The sequence below is a fragment of the Centruroides sculpturatus genome, unplaced genomic scaffold (assembly GCF_000671375.1).
Source record: "Centruroides sculpturatus isolate CEXI.00-Female unplaced genomic scaffold, Cexi_2.0 scaffold224, whole genome shotgun sequence".
NCBI classification, from domain to species: domain Eukaryota; kingdom Metazoa; phylum Arthropoda; class Arachnida; order Scorpiones; family Buthidae; genus Centruroides; species Centruroides sculpturatus.
The window spans coordinates 141,552-166,735 of record NW_019384419.1 but is presented as its reverse complement, the minus strand read 5'-3'; the positions used below and the strand labels follow the sequence as shown (position 1 = coordinate 166,735).

General features: G+C 31.9%; 1 protein-coding gene across 1 annotated transcript in view; it reads right to left on the bottom strand.

The window, feature by feature from the left end:
* The window catches only part of LOC111619331 (heat shock protein 75 kDa, mitochondrial-like), a 108,919-nt gene that overhangs the window by 45,737 nt on the left and 37,998 nt on the right, over positions 1 to 25,184 (bottom strand). The window contains exons 4-5 of the mRNA XM_023361041.1: positions 13,804 to 13,959; positions 12,941 to 13,012 (exon numbers count right to left, since the gene is read on the bottom strand). Of these exons, the coding sequence (XP_023216809.1) occupies positions 12,941 to 13,012; positions 13,804 to 13,959 (228 nt within the window). The remainder of the gene's footprint in view (positions 1 to 12,940; positions 13,013 to 13,803; positions 13,960 to 25,184) is intronic.

Below are 25,184 nucleotides of genomic sequence, written 5' to 3'. Positions count from 1 at the left end.
ATAATTTATATCAGTGGTTTCCAAACATGGTGTCAAGACGCCAATTGAGGTGATTATCCCATGTTTGGAAATAATGTTTTTTTATGGGGTCAAAAAAATTATAAATTATTTTTTTATAATTATTGTCCGTCTGCAAAGAATATTTAAAAAGATTCCAGATAAAAAATTTAAACATAATGCAACAATACCTGATTAACTAATTAATAACATTCTATTCAAAGTTCTTTTTCTTTTACAACTCAACCAACAGTTTCCTTGCTGGTGGAATGCCACTTGCACCAAGTGATTTATATGAATTGTTATATTATTTCTATTTTGTATGTTCTTTTATCATCAGAATACAGGTCTCAGCATAAAACATTTGTCTGGTAATAGCATAAAAACATACTATGCAAGTTTTCCAGTATCCATACAACTGACCAAATTCCAACACAAATATTCTAAAATCTTATTTAATTATATTGAAACTAAAAAATATTATTAATAAACTAGGAAAAAGCCAGGAGAACAATTAAATTTTTTAAAATTATATCTAATTTAAAAGATAGCCAAGTGGTTAAGATGACAGTCTACTGCTTTTGGAACCCAGGATCAAATAATCCTGAGAATTTTTTGGGTAGTGCTCTGTCTCCCATCCCTGACCACCCAGCTGTCCTACTGTAGGCCTGGACAAACCGATAATGGCTTGCTAAAAGAAAAAAAAGGGGGGGCCCTCTTAGTGCCCTCAGGATGGAAAGAGTTTAAAAAATAAAATCAAATTTACAGATAAAAGTACAATAAGAAGTGATGAATTTTTGTAAAATATTTTTAGCATACAGTCAAAATAATTATAACAATTTTACCATTTAAGAAAAGTAAATGAATAAATTAAGTATGGATTTACTATTGGGGGTCGTAAAAATTTATTAATATTTAAATGGGTCATGGGAAAATAATCCGGAAACCACTGATTTATATAATGCATATGGTTAAAATCAAATTTTTAACTGCCTCTCCCAGAAGAGGGGAAGAGTCTAGCCAATGATTAAGCTAAAAACTGAGAAAAACTATTTAACTAAAATGTTAATACAAAAGTTAAAAGCAAAAAATTCTAGATAAAATTATAGTGTTTAAAAAATAGAAGAAACTAGAAACATGTTCATTATAACCTTTTATTGGAGGCCACTCATCCACTGTAATATGCAAAAACAATTACAAACACATCAAAGATGACGGCACAATAAAATGATAAAAATATATTAATTAATACATTGGGAAGATGACATTAATATTTAAAGAAATAAAAGAAATTATAAATGTCTTCATTATGTCCTTTCACACACTATAACGAAGACATAGTTTTCTTTCTATTTTTAAAATATTAATGTCGTCCTGGTCATTGTATTTATTAATAAAATTATAGTGGTTAGCAGTCCTCTACTAAAATATGAAAATAAAATAAAAATTTAAAGCAAAATTACATAATAAACATATACAATTATTATCCTGAAATTGTTTAATTTTAAATATAAGAAATAGAACTCCTTGACTAGAAAAAGATTAACAATTCTAAGGCTTTTGTAAACTGTAAACATAAAAGTTCACATTTTTGATGAAATAGTTTGGAAGTGGTCAGCCGTTATGGTGATAGAAGCCATATATATTGCCTACATTCTGATAGACAAATGATTAAAATGATATTTTATATTATACACAGTTAAAACATTATAGTTAGTACTATATGTATGGCTCACAAGTCACAATTTCGCCACTGCGGAAGTAGTTTCTTAATTACGAAAACACATCAACTCGCAACAGAACTTTTCTTACAGCTTCAGTAGTAAGAAAAAGTTTATAGGTTTTACATACTCGGTAGTTAAACTTAATATAACAAATACATTTACGTAATATAGTAGAAAAAATTTCATACCGTCGAAAATTCAAACTGGAGTAATTCTACGAACTTCATAAACTGTAAACGCAAGTTCACATTAAGTTTGTTAATGGTAATAAAATCTTTAGTATTAATTAAAAAATGATAAAGCCAACTTTACAATTTTTTACCTGAAGTTGTAAGTGAATGTTAATGTATTTCTTTAATATGGGGTCACTAGTCATTAGAGGGAGACAATGTTTGTCGATAAGACATCATCATATGTATTTATAAAGAACAATAGCATTTAAAAATTATTTAAATACATTTATAAAAGTAGATAAAGATGTTATTTAAGAAGAAAATTCAAAAATAAAACTGACTTCTCAAATCCCATTTGATTCAATCATCTTGTACACTAAATTTAGAATTTGTTACAGGTTTCAACTATAAATAAAAGTAATTTCTGTAATGAGACTGTAATAATTTCATTAAAATATTCAAAATAAATCTTTAAATTACACCTTAAATTATAAATTTTTAATCACAGACCATAATAAAATTATCCAAAGCCAAACTGAAGCCTACAAAAAAAAAAAAAAACAAGACCCTAACTTAATAATAACTAGAGAAGAAAAAAAAACAGGAGGATTATAATTAACTTTTATATTATATTTTTTTGTAAATTTCCTCTAACTGCTCCAAGCAAAATTGGCAAAATTATAAATTGTTGGCCATAAGCATTCATCCATCTCTGCCGACATCCATGAAAAATCATCAATAAGTCCGAAAACAAGAATGGTAATATATGGCACGTTTCTCGTCGACTCGTTTTAATTTCCATCTCAAGCTAGGCAATGCTAAAACCTTCATCTTTCAGTTCTAACTTCCAAGGGAACCGTATGTAAGAGGAGGGGAGGGTTAGAGAGAGAGCAGAGGAGGAAGCCGAGCAGGATGCAATAAGGGGCAATATTTCAATGCCGCATTAACCAGTGGAAAATAACCAGAAAAACGCCATCTAATTTACAGTTAACGGCGTTAAGGGAGATTGAAACGGTAATTAGCGTTCGGCTAACTCGATTACGGAACCGAAAATAAAACGGGACAGTAGTAAGAGTAACTGATGTCTGCCGGGAGTTTCTATGGAAACTGGATAACTGTTGATGGATGGTTGGGCAGATTCCGCTGACACGCGGCAAGCTATAGATAATCAGGATGGAGTTCGTGCCACTATCCTGTCATCTCTCGAATTTGACATATACGACGTGTGCGAATTGCCTATTATATTCCTCCAATGAATCCTGTCTATTAACGTGTCACCAACGAATAAATATTAATGTTTTTAAAAACCTCCGGCATCAATCAGAAGAAAAAAAATATATTATAAACAAAAAATATCTTTATTTATTTATTTATTTTTCTTGGAGTACCCAACGATCCGGGAAAGTTAAGTAAAGTGAGAAAAATTCGTCGAGTTGTTGGAGAAACACGATCTTGTTCGCCCACATCCGGCCCCTCTTCTATGTCCACCTCCATCCACCCTTCTGTCCGACTCTATGATCGATGTGGGTCATGGGAAAATAATCCGGAAACCACTGATTTATATAATGCATATGGTTAAAATCAAATTTTTAACTGCCTCTCCCAGAAGAGGGGAAGAGTCTAGCCAATGATTAAGCTAAAAACTGAGAAAAACTATTTAACTAAAATGTTAATACAAAAGTTAAAAGCAAAAAATTCTAGATAAAATTATAGTGTTTAAAAAATAGAAGAAACTAGAAACATGTTCATTATAACCTTTTATTGGAGGCCACTCATCCACTGTAATATGCAAAAACAATTACAAACACATCAAAGATGACGGCACAATAAAATGATAAAAATATATTAATTAATACATTGGGAAGATGACATTAATATTTAAAGAAATAAAAGAAATTATAAATGTCTTCATTATGTCCTTTCACACACTATAACGAAGACATAGTTTTCTTTCTATTTTTAAAATATTAATGTCGTCCTGGTCATTGTATTTATTAATAAAATTATAGTGGTTAGCAGTCCTCTACTAAAATATGAAAATAAAATAAAAATTTAAAGCAAAATTACATAATAAACATATACAATTATTATCCTGAAATTGTTTAATTTTAAATATAAGAAATAGAACTCCTTGACTAGAAAAAGATTAACAATTCTAAGGCTTTTGTAAACTGTAAACATAAAAGTTCACATTTTTGATGAAATAGTTTGGAAGTGGTCAGCCGTTATGGTGATAGAAGCCATATATATTGCCTACATTCTGATAGACAAATGATTAAAATGATATTTTATATTATACACAGTTAAAACATTATAGTTAGTACTATATGTATGGCTCACAAGTCACAATTTCGCCACTGCGGAAGTAGTTTCTTAATTACGAAAACACATCAACTCGCAACAGAACTTTTCTTACAGCTTCAGTAGTAAGAAAAAGTTTATAGGTTTTACATACTCGGTAGTTAAACTTAATATAACAAATACATTTACGTAATATAGTAGAAAAAATTTCATACCGTCGAAAATTCAAACTGGAGTAATTCTACGAACTTCATAAACTGTAAACGCAAGTTCACATTAAGTTTGTTAATGGTAATAAAATCTTTAGTATTAATTAAAAAATGATAAAGCCAACTTTACAATTTTTTACCTGAAGTTGTAAGTGAATGTTAATGTATTTCTTTAATATGGGGTCACTAGTCATTAGAGGGAGACAATGTTTGTCGATAAGACATCATCATATGTATTTATAAAGAACAATAGCATTTAAAAATTATTTAAATACATTTATAAAAGTAGATAAAGATGTTATTTAAGAAGAAAATTCAAAAATAAAACTGACTTCTCAAATCCCATTTGATTCAATCATCTTGTACACTAAATTTAGAATTTGTTACAGGTTTCAACNTAGATAATTCCGTGTTATATGAATTCCATGTTGTACGAATCACTTAGATTTTACAAATACGTGTGCCGGGCTGTGAACGGCTCACGTATTTGTAAAATCTAAGTGATTCGTACAACATGGAATTCATATAACACGGAATTATCTACAGTGTTATAGGAGGGTCGACTTATAGGAAAGTTTCTCCTAACTATAGTTAATCTACTGGCACACACTTTCCTTTATTACTGATCTATCCAAACGTGGATTATCATAAACTGTTGGCATGAATCGTGATTATAAGAAAGTGTGCCAAATGAGAAGTAATATATAAGCTATTTACACACATTTTGGTAACATAGAGTCATCTTAAGTGTGAATTGCCACACATTTTCTTATAATAACGTGAATTCACCCCCAAACATGATCTTGTATAAAGTTTTTGGCATTCTATAACGTGGATTCATCTTAAATTGGCACACATTTTTCTATAGTAGCGTGTGAATTCATCCCAAACATTATCTATCTTGTACAAAGTTTTTGGCACTCTCTCTCTCTCCTACAACACGGATCATTGTAAGTGTGAATTGACACACATTTTCCTATTAAATGGGCACACATTTCTTCTGTTATGGATGTTGATTTCTTTAAGTAAACACGTGTTTTATTCGTGACTTTTAAAGAAAATTACAAAATAAATCGGATAAAATCTAAAATTTCGTCAATTATATGCCTCAGAATTTCAGTTTCTTAATCATTTATAAACTTTGTTTCAATGTAATGACGTGTGTCAAAGTGTTCTCGATCAAAATGGTTAAAAACAAATGTTGAAATGATTTTTTAAAAAAATTTAGTTAAATTTGTAAAATGATTAAACAGAAATTACGACAATTTAGTGAAATATTAGACAGTGTGAGAGCATTAAATTGCATATGCATCAATTAAGTGGTTTGCAAATAGGAGAATGATAATTGAGTGAATACAGATTAAATATAATTTCTCTATTGAATGTATAATAACTGGAAAGATTGCATTAACACTAAGGTTATAATCTGAAATTCTAGTATAACTTCTGAATATTCACCTAATTTGAGTGCGATGCGATTTATATAATTACTATTCTGAAGCGACGAAGAGTAAAGATTCTTTTATCCAGAAATTGTATGTTTTTTATAAATGAATAAACGTGATTTTATTGTTTCTTTTTAATCATATTTTACTGTTATTACAAACGTACAATAGCTTAATTTTGGATATTTTTAAAATTTAAACCTCTGAACAGCCAAATTTTCGAGCAATATACAGGGTGGTTCAAAAGTCAGTTAACCGAGATGTATAAGTAATTAGAGTAGATTCATCGAAAGAGAGTAAATTATAGAAAAAATCTTACAATAATCTTTAATTATACGCCGGTTAACAGACTTTTTAACCACCCTGCATATATATTCCTCTATAATTTGGTTATTAGGGAGTTTAAATTGTCTAAATTTTACGCTAATAAATCATATACTTAAACTCTTGTTTATATGAATAAATGTCGTTAATTTTCCATTTCATTAATTAGTAATATAGTAACTACTCGCTTTTACTATTGGAAACAGGATTAATGGAATAAGGCAACAAACATGAGAGCGATCTGCCAAGGTGGTGCCTCCAGAGGATTTTCTATTGGAAGCTGGCCCCTGTTTAGTATTAGACACGTGAAGAAAATCTGGAAAACTTTACACCGCGCAGCTCGCGTCAAGCATTAAACCAAGTGTTCAGTGGATTTTACAATTGATATGTTTCTGTTATGATTATAGAACATTATTTATACTAACACCAAGTTTTACTTTATACCAAGAAATAAAACTTCAGCTAATTACATTGAAGTTAAGGAAAATACGATATTCACTTTACGACAGACTTCCAGTAATCAAGTCGTAAAAGCGGGGATCTATTGAAATTTAATACGAATTGACTCAAATCTTCAAAATTTTATGCAAAAATGAGGAAGATGTAATAAAACTGGACCATTTATATTCTATTCACCAATACATATGTAACAGAAATATCTTTATAAACTTGGTTTCAGTTTTAATAATACGATTTTCTGGTATTAGTCGAGGGTTTGCGCCTCACTAATGGGCTTCCACGTGGAATTTTCCAGGTTTCCTTCACGTGTTAACATCTAAATATTGACCAGTTTGCCTATAGAAAGTCCTTCTGGGAGACATTTCCCCTTGTTTTGCGTTGCCTTAACCATTGGAACCTTCTTTGCGTTGCCTTAATCCATTGGAACCTTCTTTGCACCAAGGGTACTATGGGGCACAGACTTTTTATATTTACAGATTCTAATCATTAACTGGCAGTTTCTTATTTTAAATTTAACTTCTTGCCATTCGAAAAAAATTTTAAACGGCAACTTACTACAATTAATTATCTGAAAATCCTGTTTTGTTGAAGCTTTCGAATCATCACGGGTCCTCGTAGCTCCGACCTTAATTAAAAATGAAACAGAAAATGTTGTTGTTTCAATAATTTAAAAATCCTACAACGAAAATTTGCAGAAATTTAAGTGTTTTAGGTCATTAAATTTGCAATAAAACGATGTTTATTCTTTAAATCCGTAATAAATTTCGTCGAGGCACTCGATAGCGCCATATTTATGTTGCAGTAACGTGATTAAGAATCATAATAAAACAAACGTAAGCTGACAAATAAATTTTATAAACCATATTTTTAAGATGTTATAATTTATAAAATACTTTTAAAATTACTCCCGAGTAAGTGTTCCAACTGTTAATGTTAAGCGACTTATTATAGATTATTTATTCAATCTCAGGGCCTTTCAGATGTTGACTGAGTTCAGTGCCCTTTACTTTTATGAGGTTCTAGCGTATTAAAAAAAGAGTTAAATAATAAAATAAAAATGTAGGCCTATTTCTTAATACATAAGAAATGCAATGAAATCCATAGTTTATAACAAAATGTTTTTGAGACCCTGTAAATGAAGTGGGGATTACACAGCCGCGCTGTTTAATCTTCATTCAAGTTATTCAGTGAGAAGTTATTCTTCTATATTCATTCAAAAACATTTAATTTTACAGCATGGAAATTTGAATATGCACCCACCAGTAACTGAGTGGATAAAACCATTAGTTGAATCTGATAGTCGCAGGTTCGTATTTGAGACTGGCCACGTGGAGCTTTTCGGGTTTCTTCAAGTTTGTAACACCTAAATGGCCGCAGAAATTCCTCACGGGAAACTTCTCCCCTCTACGTATACAAACAAGCAAACAAACAAACAAAACCACTAAACACAGGAAAGTTCCTACCACCGGGTTTGGCCACGTGGAGCTTTCCGGGTTTCTTCATTGGCCAAAATAACACCTAAATGGAAGACAGTTTCCATTAAGTTCTTCTGGAGACAGTACACCTTGGCAGATTGCCCATGTGTTGCTTTACCGTATCCTTTAAAGATCGACCAAAAAAAAAACATGTAACTTAACTGGTGAAGACTATAATTATATTGTTATAAACTCTTCCATTCATCATTAATTAAATGGCGCAATTCAGACACGTATTTCTTCTATAGAAATACAAAATGGCGTATGTTAACTGCATACTAACTGTTGACTTTATCATTAACTAACCATTTGCAACGGAGAATCTGAGAGAATTTCCAGTTGACAAATGTCATTTCCTTTTCTCATTTCCATAGATCTATTATATTCTCCCGAATCTTGTTTTAAACTATTACACGGTCAAACAATTTCGATTCAAATATTAACCAGAAGCACGAATGAAATGTTTAAATCTTCGAAAGAATATTATCTAATTATAAACTTGAGTTCTCGTAATTGAATTCTAAAGTATGTAACGGCCATCAGTTTTGTCACTTTAATTATCTATAATTTCAACAATTAAACTTTATAATAAATGTGTGTAAAATATATTTGTAAACTAGAATAAAAAAGATTTTTTAGCATTTTTTTAAAAATAATTTTCCGCTTAAAATATATTAAAATAATGCTTTTTTTGAACGTCAAAATTAATGTATTTAAAACTGTTTTAATGTCACTTTATATTTGTTTGTCTACGTGTGTTGAGTGGGTGCGAGTGTGTTATATAGAAACGTTAAATATGATCGAATGAGTGAGTATGAGTGAATGTTTAAGAGCATATGAATATAGAAACATGCAATATATAAGCACACACATTTCTGCACGTATTTTACTAATGCTTCATGTGGTAACATAAAGCTACCATAGCTTTACTAATGCTTCATGTGGTAACATAAAGCTACCATAGCTTTACTAATGCTTCATGTGGTAACATAAAGCTACGCTTCATGTGGTAACATAAAGCTACCATAGCTTTACTAATGCTTCATGTGGTAACATAAAGCTACCATAGCTTTACTAATGCTTCATGTGGTAACGTAAAGCTACCATAGCTTTACTAATGCTTCATATGGTAACATATAGCTACCATGAAGCATTAGTGCACAACAGGTGAACACAAGCGCACACACTTCTTTATGAGTGCACACAGGCGCACACACTTCTCTGAACATATCACATTATCTGCATGCATTTTTGATTAATTTTACGTATCAGTCACATGTCAAAAACAGCTTAACGTGTCCTTTTTCGTACCAAAAATCTGTTATTTTCATGCGATTACATATATCGATTTTTCAAAGCGGAAACGTAAGTAATAAACATTGTCTACCATCAATATCACGTCCCTTTTTTTAATCGTAATTAGACGGGAAAAATTATAGAATCGTTATATTAAAATTCCTACTTAAATCTAAATAAAATTAATGTAGTAGCTATGATACTACAGTAAAACTGTGTAAAACGGAATCGTCCGTTCTGAAAGGTGTCCGTTTTAGACAGGTTTTATTGTATTGCAACCATACGCAACCCAATTTCTTATAAATAAAATATGCTTTTACACTTTTAAATAATTTATTTTATTTTAAAAAATAAAAATGGTAATGTTCCATACACAAATGAGACTGGTCAATGAATAAAAATGAAACCGTATTAATCACTTATTTGGAATCAGAGAAGCGAAAATGATAAGTTGGCATCATACACTACCCTCAATTATCATAACATTAACAAATTATACCTTAGAGAGAAATTAAAAGTTAGGAAAACGAAGAAAAATTGCATTACCGATTGTTACGTGCTTCCTTATTAAAGAGTAAGGGATAATAAAACAAATATGACTTATCTAATGCTGTAAACCACTCCTCTGAATATTAAATAACCTGTTTTTTTTTTTTTCTTTTTAACTCAAGATGCGTCTATTTAATGTTATTATATAGAAATCATTACTTTAACTCTTAAAGAAGTCAGATAATCCCAATTAAATTCAAATTCTTTAAGTTAAATTGTAGAAATTTAAGGGTAAAGGAGCATCATTTCTACTTTTCAGAAAATCCAATTACTTTTTTCTAAATGCAATAATTATTAATAAACTTTATTTTTCAATATTATCAATAATAAAGCTATGATGACTTAATAGGATCATGTAAAACATCACAGCTTTACTGCTGTTTCATTGTACTTTAAATCTATTAATTCTTCATGTGATATCATAAAGGCACCCATAGCTTTACTACTGCTTCATGTGGTAACGTAAAGCTACCATAGCTTTACTTATGCTTCATGTGGTAACATAAAGCTACCATAGCTTTACTAATGCTTCATGTGGTAACATAAAGCTACCATAGCTTTACTAAAGCTTCACGAAGTAACATAAAGGTGCTAGATGGTTTAATTAAGAAGAGAAAATTTAGATTTGTAGTTTTTTCCTATCAAGAAAAACCCATTTTACAAAATCTTTCAGATAGTGCAATATTTATACTGTATACAACACACAACCTAAAATATATCCTTTCATTCAACTTTGATAGTTAAATTCTAACAGTTTTGTCCTAAACAACTGGCATTTATCATCTAAATGTGAAAATTTTTCATACTAAAAAATGCTAATAAATTCTATCATATAAAAATGTAAATTTATGTAAACAACAAATAGTAGCATTATGATATTACATTTACATTATTTATTTGAAAAAATCTAATGCATAAACACTAGAATAAACTTCAAAATGTGATATATTAATATTCCTTACTGTTATATTATAATAATAATAACTTATACTGTATATTATTCATACATTACAACTATTAAATTCTTACTTACAGCTTTTTATCTTCACACTGTTTTATGTATTTGAAATTTACTAAAGTTATTTCTATGTTTATTATTATTTAAAATATACTGATTTATTAAAACTGTAAATATTTTATATTAATAATATATAGATATATAAGTAATTAATAACAAAATATTTTCCTACACAAAAGTGAATATAAATTAAGTATTTTTAATTAAACGATTCAGTATTAAAACAATAATAATTCGTTTCCATCTGTTTTGATTTTACAATATTTACAACTGTATCAATCTAAATGTGATATAAAAGCAAGTTTACAAAAATTACATATAAGAATAAAGGTTCTATTGCATTACATAAATGTAAGAAAGGGATCGAGACCCAAAATCTATGGCTTGCCCATGGATTTTGGGTCTTGTTCCCTTTCTTCATGTATATAATGGATTTACTGTGGAGACAGATGGGATCCTAAATCTACAGCTTGTACATAGATTTAGTAGCTTGTCTCCAAAATCTTTGAAAAAATACACTAATAAAATTAATAAACTGAGTTAAAACAGATCTTTTTCTCTATTTTATCAAAAGAAATTCTAGCTCATATCATTTCGGTATATTTTTTTTGTAAATAAAAGACAAGATTTTGATAATACTTGCTAAATATCTTCAGTTGTCCTTTCCGATTTTATATTATTACTGTATATGTTTTAATTTTCACATTAATACTGGTATTAAATACTTAATAATAATTAATACTAGTATATAAACTGATTAAGTCAATACGCCATTCATATCATGTAATTATTACATATAATCAGCTTACTAACTGATGAGAATAGTCAAAAGGCATTATTAATCCTTCATGAATACATGTTTAATAAGATTTTATTAAAGTTTTTAATTATTTTCTTCAATAAACTAATAAAATAGCTAATTTCAAGCTCCCTTTTCCCTCATAAAACATTTCATATGATTAATCTTCCCATTTTTCTTACATCTTCTACAAAATATACACAGACTGAGATTATAATTAGAATTTTAAAAAATATAAGTAGATAATTTATTTTCTAATCTAATTAAATTGAGAGTAGACGTAACAATATTTTACTGGTGACAATATAAGAAGGAAGACTTTTAATTTCATTGAGAGACATTGGTAAAAGCAGTGCCATACATAACAGGGATTAAGTCATTCTTTCACATCAAATGATATTAATTCAATTTTCGTTGAAGTGAATATTTTAAATCTAAGGTTATTAGAGCGTTTTCCTGTACAATAATCTTAAATCCGCATTATTTAATCGCGTCCAGATCGCTCCTAATTCACTCTAAAGACAAGTCTCTTCGGAGATAAACAGCTTTCCTTTGTAAAGCCACAAATGTTTCTCCCTCCATATCTTTCCTCCGACGCATTACAGAATGTATATAGTACGAGATTCTGTAATGGTTTTAACTGGAGAGCTGCAGTCAAAGCGGGTACCACATAATTAATAACACCCGCGGGGCATACACGTATTCAAATACGGCAGAAACCATACAAATAGTCTTAAGTGCATCGCGTCATTACAGAGGTTTAGTAATAGGCGGCTGAAATCCTCCCCCCGTTATCCCCCGTTTTGCTAGGCTTGTCGCCCTGATAAATAGCCCAGTCGAGCACTTACTTCCAATCCCCGCTTTCTCCCGTCCCCCCCCCCGCTTTCGGAGTAGAAGGAAAGGAAGGGGGGTCTGCTCCGGTCTAGAGAGCGTCAATCTCTAGACAAACTTGTAAATGGATTCTAATGAAAAGCCTTTCGCCGAGATGGCATCTACATAATGAGCCCATTTACCCGAGGTTTATCTCGACAGAATATACATTTCCTGACTGTTTACTTCTCTAGTGGGACCCGACTGGCATCTTTCACTTTACTATATTCTTCCGAATAATTTTCTTTAATAAAATCGTGCGGAAAATTAGGGGAATAGTCAAGTGATGCGGGTGCCTTACCTTCGATCCGGAACGGGCGATGGTACCCAAACTATCGATCATCTCTTCTTTGGTCATCCCTACGCCGGTATCCTAGTGAAAAAAAAAAATTTCGTCAAAAAGATTTTTAAAAAATACCCAAAAGATGAGACGTTACGGATTAATGGAGCGAACTTTAAAAAAAAAATAAAAAAATCTGGTATTTTGTTGTATGTTCAACGCTAAGCTTTCAAGTTCCCACGCTATCCATGCCCTTGCTTTGCCACACTATGCGGTATCGGTCGGTCTGCATACATTCCTCTGACGGTTAGTAACCCCTGCTACAAGTAAAGCCGGCAGCATGAGAAAGTTTGAAACCTCTTCCGGGCAACCCCTGACAAAGTTTTTCCGGGAATATGAACTATGAAACGAATTATCCTGCCATAAAAAAAAATCTGAAAAGGTAATTCACGTCGTGATCTAGCGGAATTCATCAGCAAATTTTCGAGAGAATTATACAAAATTCTACCAGTTTCTTTAATTTTTTATGACTTTTTAATAACAAAAATCAAGTTAAATTGATTAATAATGGCGATTTTAGATTAGGCGAAGCCCTCCATAAGAGAGGAATCGCGAGGGTCTTGTTTAATGTAAATTTCTTACTGAAGGATTTAAAAGCGGGGTCCTAGGATTTAGGATCGAAAATCCTGAAATTCGATCGCAATCCGGCGACCAATATAGAGTATCGATAAGAAATGATTGAGGTTCCTGAAAGCGCGAAGTACCCAAATAAAATACTGTTCAATGCTCCAATGGTTCTTAACGAAGATAATTTTTGGGTACTTCAATTTAAATAATGAAAATATAAAGTAAATATTAAAATTATATATCGAACAGGTCCTTACCTGAATAGTAAAAGTACGGGCCAGCTTATCAGTTGCTATATGAATTTCTAAGTTGGATTCTTTAAATTCGTGGTCTTGGGCAGATGACGAAAGTTGATTGTAACGAAGTTTTTCCAAAGCATCGCTAGCATTCGATATTAATTCTCTGATGAAAACCTAAATAGAAATCAAACAGTTTATAAGAACGGCAAAGAATTGCACTCCTAATAAACGTCATTAATTAAGGATTTTGCAGAATCCTCAATATCGCTTTCAATTTAACAAAACCCTGATAACAGTTTGTTCGATTCTACAAAAAATTAATTACTGTACAAGATCCATTCTTGTCCATAGGATATTTAAGGATAGGACGTAAGAGACTGAAGACATGTGTACACTATGGATATCCTATGTACCCGTATCTATAGTGTATTCTAATATATCTATCATAAGAGATCCCATTCATATGGTATAACTTATCTATGGATACTCTATAAGATAGGATAGGATCTACGTTATTTAAGCAGTTTATTAATAGTTTTTAAATGAATATTTATTTTATATAAATAGTTTTATTATTAAGCTTGTAAAGTTCCTTAAAACTTATCTAATTACATAACTTAAACCCCACTTTTACGACATAACTGCTTACTCAAATGCTATCGAAAAGCGAGTTGTATAAAAAAGAGAAAGAAAATCATATATTAAATTAATATATATATATATATAAACGAATTTATTAACGAAATTTGAAAACATATAGGTGATATTTATTAAATTAAGAGACTTGTATGTGTGATAATATATAAACACAGTACCATACTATACTTATAACAGCATAAGATATACAAAAACAGAACACTTAGTACATATAAAGTATTTCAGTACAAAAAAATATATATTATTCTAAAAGTTAACTTCAGAATTTATGGAAACAGAGACGTAAAAACGGGGTTAGTAAAGACGACCCCGCTTTTACGTCTGATATTAATTTTCCTATTATTATTTTAAATTTTAATCCAAATTTCAAGACAAAATACTTTCCAAAACTCCAGACAGTTCGTTGTTTTCAACAAACTTCAGTTAATTTCAAAGTTTAGGCGTTTATAATTTAGTAACAAAGTTACATTTCCTACGAACAATGCTACAGTTTAATATACAAATTGTTAAAGTGGGCCAACTTTAAAATTCAAAAGCATTCATGTTAAGTGGGATGTTTGCGGTGCATTTACACGATAACTACGTTTAAAACGTGATATTGGTTTACACGAAGTAAATGCGTTAAATCGAATTAAAAAAAAAAAAAAACATAGAAATCTAGAGAAAGGGAGGGCGAATTTCGTACAAAAAAATCGAAATTTTTAACGCTTTATACGGGTGCTAATGATGCTATATGTAATAATCATATCTACGCTCTTGTTAGAGGGTGACGTGTGTAACAAGAGCACGTAACTTATTCCAGAAACGTCATTCTAATGATGATGTAACTAATTTAGCATCACGTCTAAGCGAATTTTATGGAGTAATTATAGATTATGATCCGATATAGAGTCATTATGTTTAGATAATGTGTTCAATTCATAGTTAATATCAAACAGAGAGCTTCAATTAATTAACGAAAGTAACAGAAAATTTCGCGGTAGAAAAGTACAGAATACCCTCGATTTAACGGACTTTCCGTGATGGCAGACATGCCAATTCGTACGTTAAATCGAGGAACTAAAGTATTTACTAAAATTACATTGTATCGAGTATTGAGAATATAAACAGGAACAGAGAGTGTAATGAGACCAGAGACAGTCGCATTATGCGGACAGCGCTATATCAGAGTTTTAATGTATCAATAGATGATGCCAGCAGACCACGTTACGTATTGTTCGAACAGAGTAAATCCGGAAATTTTAATTCTTTGTGTATATATGAAAGTAATATAAAAATGCCCATATTAACTTATATAACACCACCCTCGTAAAGCGCTAACGAATACTGTCGAATGGAACTTCCGTATGAATATCCAGTAAAGAACCCTTTGGTATCTGTAAATTACTAAACTGTAAACACCAAAACACATGACTTTCAAACTCTCAAAGTTGTCTATAGACTTCGATACTACGTCTAATTCATATTGCCTGAGGTACTGTACTTCAGTTTAGCGCAGCACTGAAGTGCCAATTTTAGAATAGAAGAAATGGTGGCATTAAATCGAGGTCTGACTGTAGTTAGCCCACTTTACGAGAGATAGTGTTACTCTGCAAATAAGTTAGTACTAAGTACTGCGTAAGTTTCTTACAATGTTCTAAGCTCTCCTCACACTGTTTTAAAAGCTTGTGATTCCCTAAACGTTCATGGCACTATTTTATACCTTTCTTGAAATATATGTAAAAAAAAAATAGTGATTATTGACAGTAAAAAAAACGAGGAACAAACTCTAAACTCCCTTCACAACAAACTAAAAAGAAAAAAAAATCTACACTCAATCATTAGATATATTCGAAAACGTTGAGGGCAAAATAATTTGATGATCGTCAACACGTCATTTAACACAATCATTTTTTATCGTATTATTTATAAGTAATTCAAAATCGTCATTATTTATCAGCTTAAATTAATCTTCGCCATCATCAATCCACTAAATCTGCCTTTGGGCGTTCAGATGTTACGTAAAATTTTAATTTATTCCACTTGAGAATGCACTTAAAATTTTATACCTGTTTAAAACCTGTTAACAACGACCACAGACGGGAACGTAAAACTTGCCGTCGTTCGGAGGTGGCCGTTGTTAGGAGGTTCGACTGTATTTGTATTGTTTTAGAGGGATTTAATTTCTCAAATTTCTCACGTCGTCAACTGATCTTGGGCCTTGTATAATGCTATGTAAGGTGTAAAGTCTGTTAACCTTTGACCCTATATTTACAAAAAAACAAAAGGATCTATCATAACTACATTATTTTATAATTAAATATATATTTTTCTATTTTCATAAAATACTTTCTTAATAAGATGCAAGACATGTTTAAGAGGCGGAGGAAGAAGAGGAGGAGGAGGAGGAGGAAGAGGAGGAAAACATTTGCATCCTATTTAATGAATTAAATATAAATCCGTACTTCATATATATGAATTTTAAAAATTTAAATAATAAAATTTTATTATTTTTATTATAGTTTTTTTTAATCAACATTTCAGGAAAATATCTTAATAATTTCGCAGTTAAAACTACAGCAGGAAATATCTTTAAATATAATACTAACAGAACATATTAATAGCCTAGGGGTAAAAGCAAAATTAGTAAGTTAAATTACAGTCGACACTGTATACAACGGCCACTGACGTAAACATTAAAAAATAATAGTTTATGAAGGTTATTTCGTATGCAATTCAAAAAGAAACGATGCCAAAATAACGGCCGTCGTTTAGAGGTCTCCGCTATTACAGGTTCGACTGTATAATAATATAAAAATGTTAACTAATTAATGACAAGTCAGTGTAAAAATTCATCGCAATCGATCTTAAACTAAAAATAAAATAAAACCTGGATAAAACGGAAACCTGCCTAAACGAAAAAAATTCTTCGAAACGGAGCGATTTTCTGTGTTGAAAAAGAACATGTTTAAAACGGAAACCTGCCAAACCGGAAAAAAATATTCGATATCGTACGCAGGTTATTGTATTTAATTAAACATAAGTCAAAATACAATATTGCGATTTACTTTAATAAAATTATCCCAACTATTCCCAAACGGTCTTTACACACATTTATCGACCCCCCTCCCGATAAATCGATTGATCGCACGAGCAGGGGTGGATTCAGGAGCAATTCCCTAATTCGTATAATAAAATAAACAATTGTTTTAATTATTAAATCAATAAACTAATTTCATGCCCCTATCCCCCTCCAGATCATCCCTGTCCTTGAGGCAGATTGGCAGTAAAATAAAGTAAAATCCTAAAGCAAGAGGAGCCTGATCGTATTATGCGTGGTAAAAACCTGTGTAAAACGGAATTGCGTATTTTTACGGTTTGGACGGTTTCCGTTTTAGACAAGTTTTTAACAATAAAATTCGCTCCGTTCTAAAGAATTTTATCCGTTTAGGCAGGTTTCAGCTACCGTTTTGGACAGGTTTTACTGTAAATGTAAATAAATATATACATACATGCAAAGTAATTGAAATTTTACTGGAGGAATTGCCTTATTTTAATTGAATTCAGATCCTTTAACTTGTAAGTTTCGTACAGAAACAGCAAACCTACTAATTACGTAAGGATTGCAGTTTTCCTAATAAAGTTAGGAACGTTAATGATCCGATTCTGAATAAGTTATGCTCGAGAAAGTGTGCGACAACTTCCCGAATGATATTAATCTTTAGTTACAACGCGTGCGACATAAGTATGTATTTATTGTGAGTCAAGAAAGAAACGAGCTGTCCAGCAATGTCTGGACAGGAGACAGACCTGGTCACTTAATCACTCGCCAGCTTCATTAACGGAAGTCCAGACAACTATCGAAGGGAGAATGTGACAGTGAAACATTACTACCACTAACCCGACATCAAATGGGCCGTCCACTCCGCTGTAACCAAGTGTTGAGACATTCATGTGACTTTTCAACTAATGGCAGCCAACTTCACTCCCTCTTACATACGAAGACTCCATTGTACAAGATGCTCGAATCGAAAATTTTCGGTTATTAAAATGAGTAGCACAGGTTAGGCGTTAACTGCACTTTCTGTATCGAAAATCGCTTCGGTAAGTTCTGAAGTCCCATCGTGTTGCAAACGTTGTTTAACGTGATTTGACGCGTTTTAAGTGATTAAAATTGGGTTTTTAGTTTTTAAAATGTCGCGTTAGATGAGGGTGTTTCGTTTTTGGACGGGGTAGAGCGTCGATTTAAGCGCGAAATCGCTTTTTGCGTGGTTTTTAAAGCTCTGAAGTTCCCACGCGTTGCAAATGTCAATTACGGGTTTTACATGATTAAAATGGATTTTTAATTAAAGAATGTGGTGTTTAAGTAATACATTTTGTTATCAAATGGGAAAAATTGTTAACTTTAGTGTAAAAATCGCTTCGTATGGTTTGATTTAATTATTTATATACGGAAACGTGACACGTGGATGATCTTCCGAGGGGGGCGCTTCCCGAGAGCCTCTATTTAGGTGTTATAAACGTGAATAAAACACGGGAAATTCCACGTGGCTAGCTTTGGCGAGGCTCCAGCCCCTTGGCGAGGAGCGAACCCGCAACTATCAGTGTTCAATGATTGGGAATCGCTTTGTTATGTTAGCAAACTGTTGACGAAAAATTGCGATCCTTTTGTGCTTTTTTAATTGTAATAATATACTAAAAAATTAAATTTGGTCATAACAAATAATTTAAATTAAAGCAAACTTTTGATATAGAATAAAATCCGTTCAAAACGGAACCTGAATAAAACGGAAAAAACTCCTCAAAACAAAACGATTTTGTATGTTAAAAAAAAAAAGAAACAAACCTGTTCAAAACGAAAACCTGTGTAAACCGAAATCGGTAGCGTGAGATTCCGGTTTACACAGGTTTTACTGTACCGTTTTAAACAGGTTTTTTAACATAAGAAAATTCTCTCCGTTCGGAAGAAATTTTCCCGTTTAGGCAGGTTTCTGCATTATTCGGGTTCCATTTGGACAGGTTTCACAGAATAAATTTTTTTACACCGAAACAGTACTATACTTTCTTTTATATATGCCTATATATTAACCGATTTTATATTAAAATCGGTTAATTAATTTAAGGCTACAGCAAGGCCTTTCTATGTGGAGCTTCGCTTTTGTTTTATTCGGATACGGCAATATTCCGAAGTGGTTATGCCTCCCAGAAGGACTTTAATGTAAAAATGGCCTCTATTTAGGTGTTAATAAGGTGAAGAAAACCCGGAAAACTCCACGTGACAAGCCCGTTGGTCAGGTGCAAACCCTCTACCACTGTTCGGTGGTTCAAAATTGCTGGAAACATTGCAAAAAACACAAATTGTTTGTGTAAAATGGTCTCTGATACAAGATCGAGTATTGACGAGTATATAAAGGATAGCCCAAAACAATCAGTTAAACATTGTAAACGGAATTTCTGGCTACCCGGTAGGTTAAATACTCACAACACTCATTTTTGGTCCAATATTAATTAGAATTCTATACATTTTATACAAGTATAACGTCAATTATCAAGCGATACGAGCTTTATATTATGAAAAACTCATATAAAAAAAGTTCCTAAGTGTATGCTCGTCTAGGGCCTCGCACAATCTGAAACCGCCTACTGTATATTAATCGTATTTATTCATAAAAAGTCGATTATTTGCTTATTGTAAGTTGAAAAAAATATATAATGTTTTAATTCATAAGACCTCATAATTGTTACTAACTGAGGTCCTATCTCATCCCTCTCAGATTCTGATCCTACATAATATTAATTTAACGAAAAAGGAGAGTTGAGGCCTCATATTTGTTACTATCCAAAGCCCTATCTCACCTCTCTCTGATCGTATACGAGTACAATATAACTTAATTTAACAAAACTTAAAAATCCAATGGTTAACAATCGTAAGATATGAAAGAAAACAACCTTATATGAAGACGAGCAGTCACCTGTGATGTACGTTAAAATAAAGACAAAATATAGCGAAACCTCGATATAACGCCGTCATCACTAAATCACGTTATTTTCAAACGCTCGAATCCGCTTATAGACTTCGCTAATGTGAATAATTCTTATTGTTTGAGATACTTCAGTTTAGCGCCAACTTCTGATGCGGCGCTAAATCGCGGTTTGATCGTATATAAACCATTACGGAGCGTTATTTACGATGTAGATGTTCTGTGAACAATATAAAACAACACAGAAAGATTAGACAATTTTAATCACTTTAACCTGTTTATGCAGGGCTTGAATTGTTGCTGGCTCTAAGCTTATAATGTATAGCAGGCTCTTCCCTTCTCTATATATAAAAATATGAGGCCCTAGCTATCGATAAGTGAGTCGAGGCCTTAGGGTATAGCTTATATGAAAATCCATCATCCGCATGCAATCTTGATACGACACGTACAGTAGTCTACCTATTTTACAATCCCTACAGAATAAATGTGCCCTTAAATAAGCCCACTTCTTTTCTCAGTATGCAACGAGTCTAATATTTTTAATAATTGTAAAATACAGTCGAACCTCCAATAACGGACATCTGTAAACGGCGGCCATATTTTTTTTTATGTTTTTATCAATGGCCGTCGTTCGTAGGTTCCACTGTATTAAATAATCAATACACAGATTATAATGTGTTGTGTTGTGGTGTGTTAATTATAAATAAATCAAAGAAATTATCATTAGCTACGTAAATAATGTTAATTAATAGATTGGTCATTAAATGCTTCACATCTCATTAAAGATTTATTTTGAATTTTTAAGTGTAAACTTCTAAAATTCCTCCCATTTTATAACCATATTCGATATCAATATCGAATTAAGCGTAATTAGTTAAAATTGTTTAAGTTTTCAGTTGATTGTAATTAGCGATGGCAAAACTAATGAAATAAATATCCACTTATTGAGTCAATTGCTTCTGTTGTAATTGAATCGTGCGTCTGTTTGTCTATATACATCTATGCAGAAATATATCCTTACATATGAGATCGATCTTTGAGAAATTCCATTTCGGGTGGCTATGAAGTTGATTTTAATTCATTTATACTTCGCAGAATATTATGTATATACATAGATGAGATCTGTTACTAGTCAAGGCCCTATTTCACTGATCCTATACTTATTTATTTACATATACAGAAAACAATACTACTGTATTTAGCACACAACTAGGAGCATAACACGCTCTTTGCAGCACCTGCTATAAGAACAGAAGCTGATGATGATCATCATCATCATAATCGATAAGAATCTCTCATATACGAGCAATATACAGTCATATATGAAAGTGTGTTAAATAATAATTACTTACTCAAATGTTCAATATATTTTACACGAAATAACAAATAAAACACGTCAACAAATGTCCAATTTTTAAAGATAGAAATAATTCCTACGATGCGTCCAGTCTAAGATTCATTTAAATATGACGAATCTTAACATAAGAGCGAAAACAGATACGTCTAGACATACAGACAGATTATTCTTACATAACAATAAACAGTCTGCATATCCCTATAACTTGTAATCTATGGGAAAAGTAAGTTCGGGACCTTGTCACAGCTTTTAAATGAAACAATATATCACGACGTTCTCACAGAAGCTAGACAAACTGCAGTTCAGGGCCTCGCCTTAAAGATTCTATATAGCTTAGGGCCTCATATTTTTACGTGTATCATTTTTTTATGGAATCAAAAGGGAACCACAGAAATTTTTCATTGCCCGATTTACTACGGACCGTACGGTGCTAAACTGAAAACGGTGCAGCTGAATCAGGAGTCCATAAAAAAGAGGCCCTCACAATAAATAAATAAAAATTAAAGTATTTAGTGCTTCCAGTATATGGGAGCATTAAAATCCTTCAAGTGCTTAGGACCTCTTGAAAGTCTTAATCCAGCTGCGGGAAAGGCCTGGATATTACAGCTTAGGGCCTCAACAAGTCTAAGACCAGCCGTACAATTCAGGATCAGGAACATCTTTCAGGTTTAAGGGGTGCCAGCAAAGCCATTTAGTACGATATACTTATGGCATCTCTCTATGATAAAATTTTGAAGGAAAAGTGCCGATAAAGATAGTAAATAAATTTTTAAGTGTTTTATAAAGGAAGATGTGTATTTATGTGCACTTAAAATATGTTTTAATGTATAAGAAAAAACAATTGAAGATGGGTACAGAATACATCGAAATGCATTATTCTACAGACAAAGTGCCAATAAAATGCTCTGTAACCGTGTAATAAAGTATTTTAAACCTGTTAAACACGGCCTTAATTTTTACACGTCATTATAATTACACCAAAGAACCAAACCTTTGAATGGAAAAAGCCATTGTTGAGGAAATCCCAGGTTCTAGTTTCCCGTTTAGGCAGGTTTCCTTTTTATACAGGTTCCGTTTTGAACAGGTTTTACTGTAAATGCAATCCTTCAGTTAAGGTAAACGTGATTTCCGATGGCCTTAATTTGATATCAGCGCATTTTTCAACTGAAAACCTGAATGTAGCAGCATCAAACGCGCCGCAAAAACAAGCTAATTTGCATATTGCGGCTATAAACGTCTGTAATAATTTACGTGTTTAAGTACGTTGTGAGAATAGATTCGCAGGTAACTCTTAATAAAAATGAAAATTGTAACACGAGGAAAGTATCAATTTAGGATTCGTAGTAATCCTATTTACTAATGCAAATATATTCTATATTCATGGCGTGTAACGGCGCATAAACTACCAAAGGAACGAGCTTGGTGTTTTTCCATCGAAATTACCTTTTAATAAATAAATCCAGCAACGTGTTGCATAACTTTCCCGGCAAGAATTAAAGTTGCTTGTAGCGCCATCTGTTACGAGATTTTATTAAAAAGCTTTTTATATTATTAATTAGTATAAAATGCCAGAAAGGCTTAATTTCGGAGGTAAAGATAAGTTTTATACGAGTAAACGCTAATAACGAGACCACTCGAGATGTGACACATGACCTCTTCTATCTCTCCACCCCGTCGACCTTTAACCACCAAAATTTAATAGCACCGATACCCATAATACACAAACTTCCCTGCAAAATTTCAGAAATTTTTGACAAAAGGCCCAGAAATTATTAAGCTTCCACGTGAGTGAAGACAATCGTGACACCCGCATACATACAGGTCCAATTTTTTTGAATTTCTGAACCTTTCAAGGTCCCGTAAGTCCAAAAATATAAAAATCTGGAGGATGAGCATTAATTACGAGGCATCGATAGGCCCTTCCAACCGTGCGGATGATAGGATTTAACACTCTTAAAGATGGCTCTGAGCCTTTTGAAGTGTCCATTGCATTTTACAAGTGAGGAAATCTATTGCAGCGTTTTATGGCTTCTAAGTGTAGTCTTATAATAGTTTGAGTTATGGAAATATCTTTTTATATAAACGTAATGTATGCACATTTCTGTGTGTGTTCTTACGCATACATTATATTACACACATCACATACATACGTGGGCATCCGCAGAAAATTTTCCGGGGTGGCAGAGCTTGGAGACAAATAATTACATCAATAAATTTGTGTTTAATTATTTAATTTCGGTATTCTTTTCCACATGTATATTATACAGTACAAAAAGACAGACAGTGTCCCATTGTCGAGGGTATGAGGTTACATACCTCAATCACTTTTACGATTATAATTTGTGGAATTTTTTATTCGATCACAGAGAGAGGCAAGTGTTCTGTGTGCCCCCACTGAGAGCACCCAGGCACACTTCATACACATTCACACACTTCAAACACTTCTTATATATACATACTTCATATAATTCACATCTTCATACACGTTCCCACTTATTTACACATACAATTCACACAAACATAAGTAACTTTGAGATCCCTGTGAGGTGGGATATGGCATTACAATTAAAAAAGGTACATCATCTCCAGTCGATTTACTTTATATTCCTTTAAAAATCTACACATTTTTAGTCCAGTAACAAATTTATAAAATCACAAAGTAAGTAATAAATAAGCTTTTATACAAGTGACGCGCGAAAATACTACGGAAATCCATATTATAATCAGCTTTATCAATTATTCAAGGCACAACACATTTAAAGTGGCCATTTTTCTTTTGATATTGAATACCCGAGTGCATTAAATGTAAAATGTTTTTATCTAATCCAAACATTTTACATGCTAATACTGTACTTACATTTATATACAAGTTTACAAGTCTTGATTATATATGACCCCCACATACGGGATAGACAAACGTACCGACGATTTAGAAAAATAAAATAAAATAAAAATTAACTGATTTATTTTAGCGAATAAATAACCTTTACACTTTAAATATTTTTGCACATTCACATTTTTAAAGTAATAAAAAAAATTACATTTAATATTTAAAAATTAATATAATAAAACCTGTGTAAACCGGACTCGCGCGGTACCGAATGTTTTCTTCGGTTTGACAGGTCTCCGTTTTGAACAGGTTTCTTTTAAACATTAAAAAAAAATCGCTCAGTTTCGAAGACTTTTTCCGTTTAGGCAGGTTTCTGTTTTATTCAGTTTCCGTTTTAGAGAGTTTTTACTGTACTTTTTCTTCAAAACGTTATAGTCCTATTACATCCTATTAGTTTGTGTATACAGCTGTGAAAACCAGTATCGCGCGGCACCGAATATATTCCCGTTTAGGCAGGGTTCCGTTTTATACAGGTTCCGTCTTAGACAGGTTTTACGGTATATCAAAAAAAAAAAATGAATTTTTCTTTAAATTT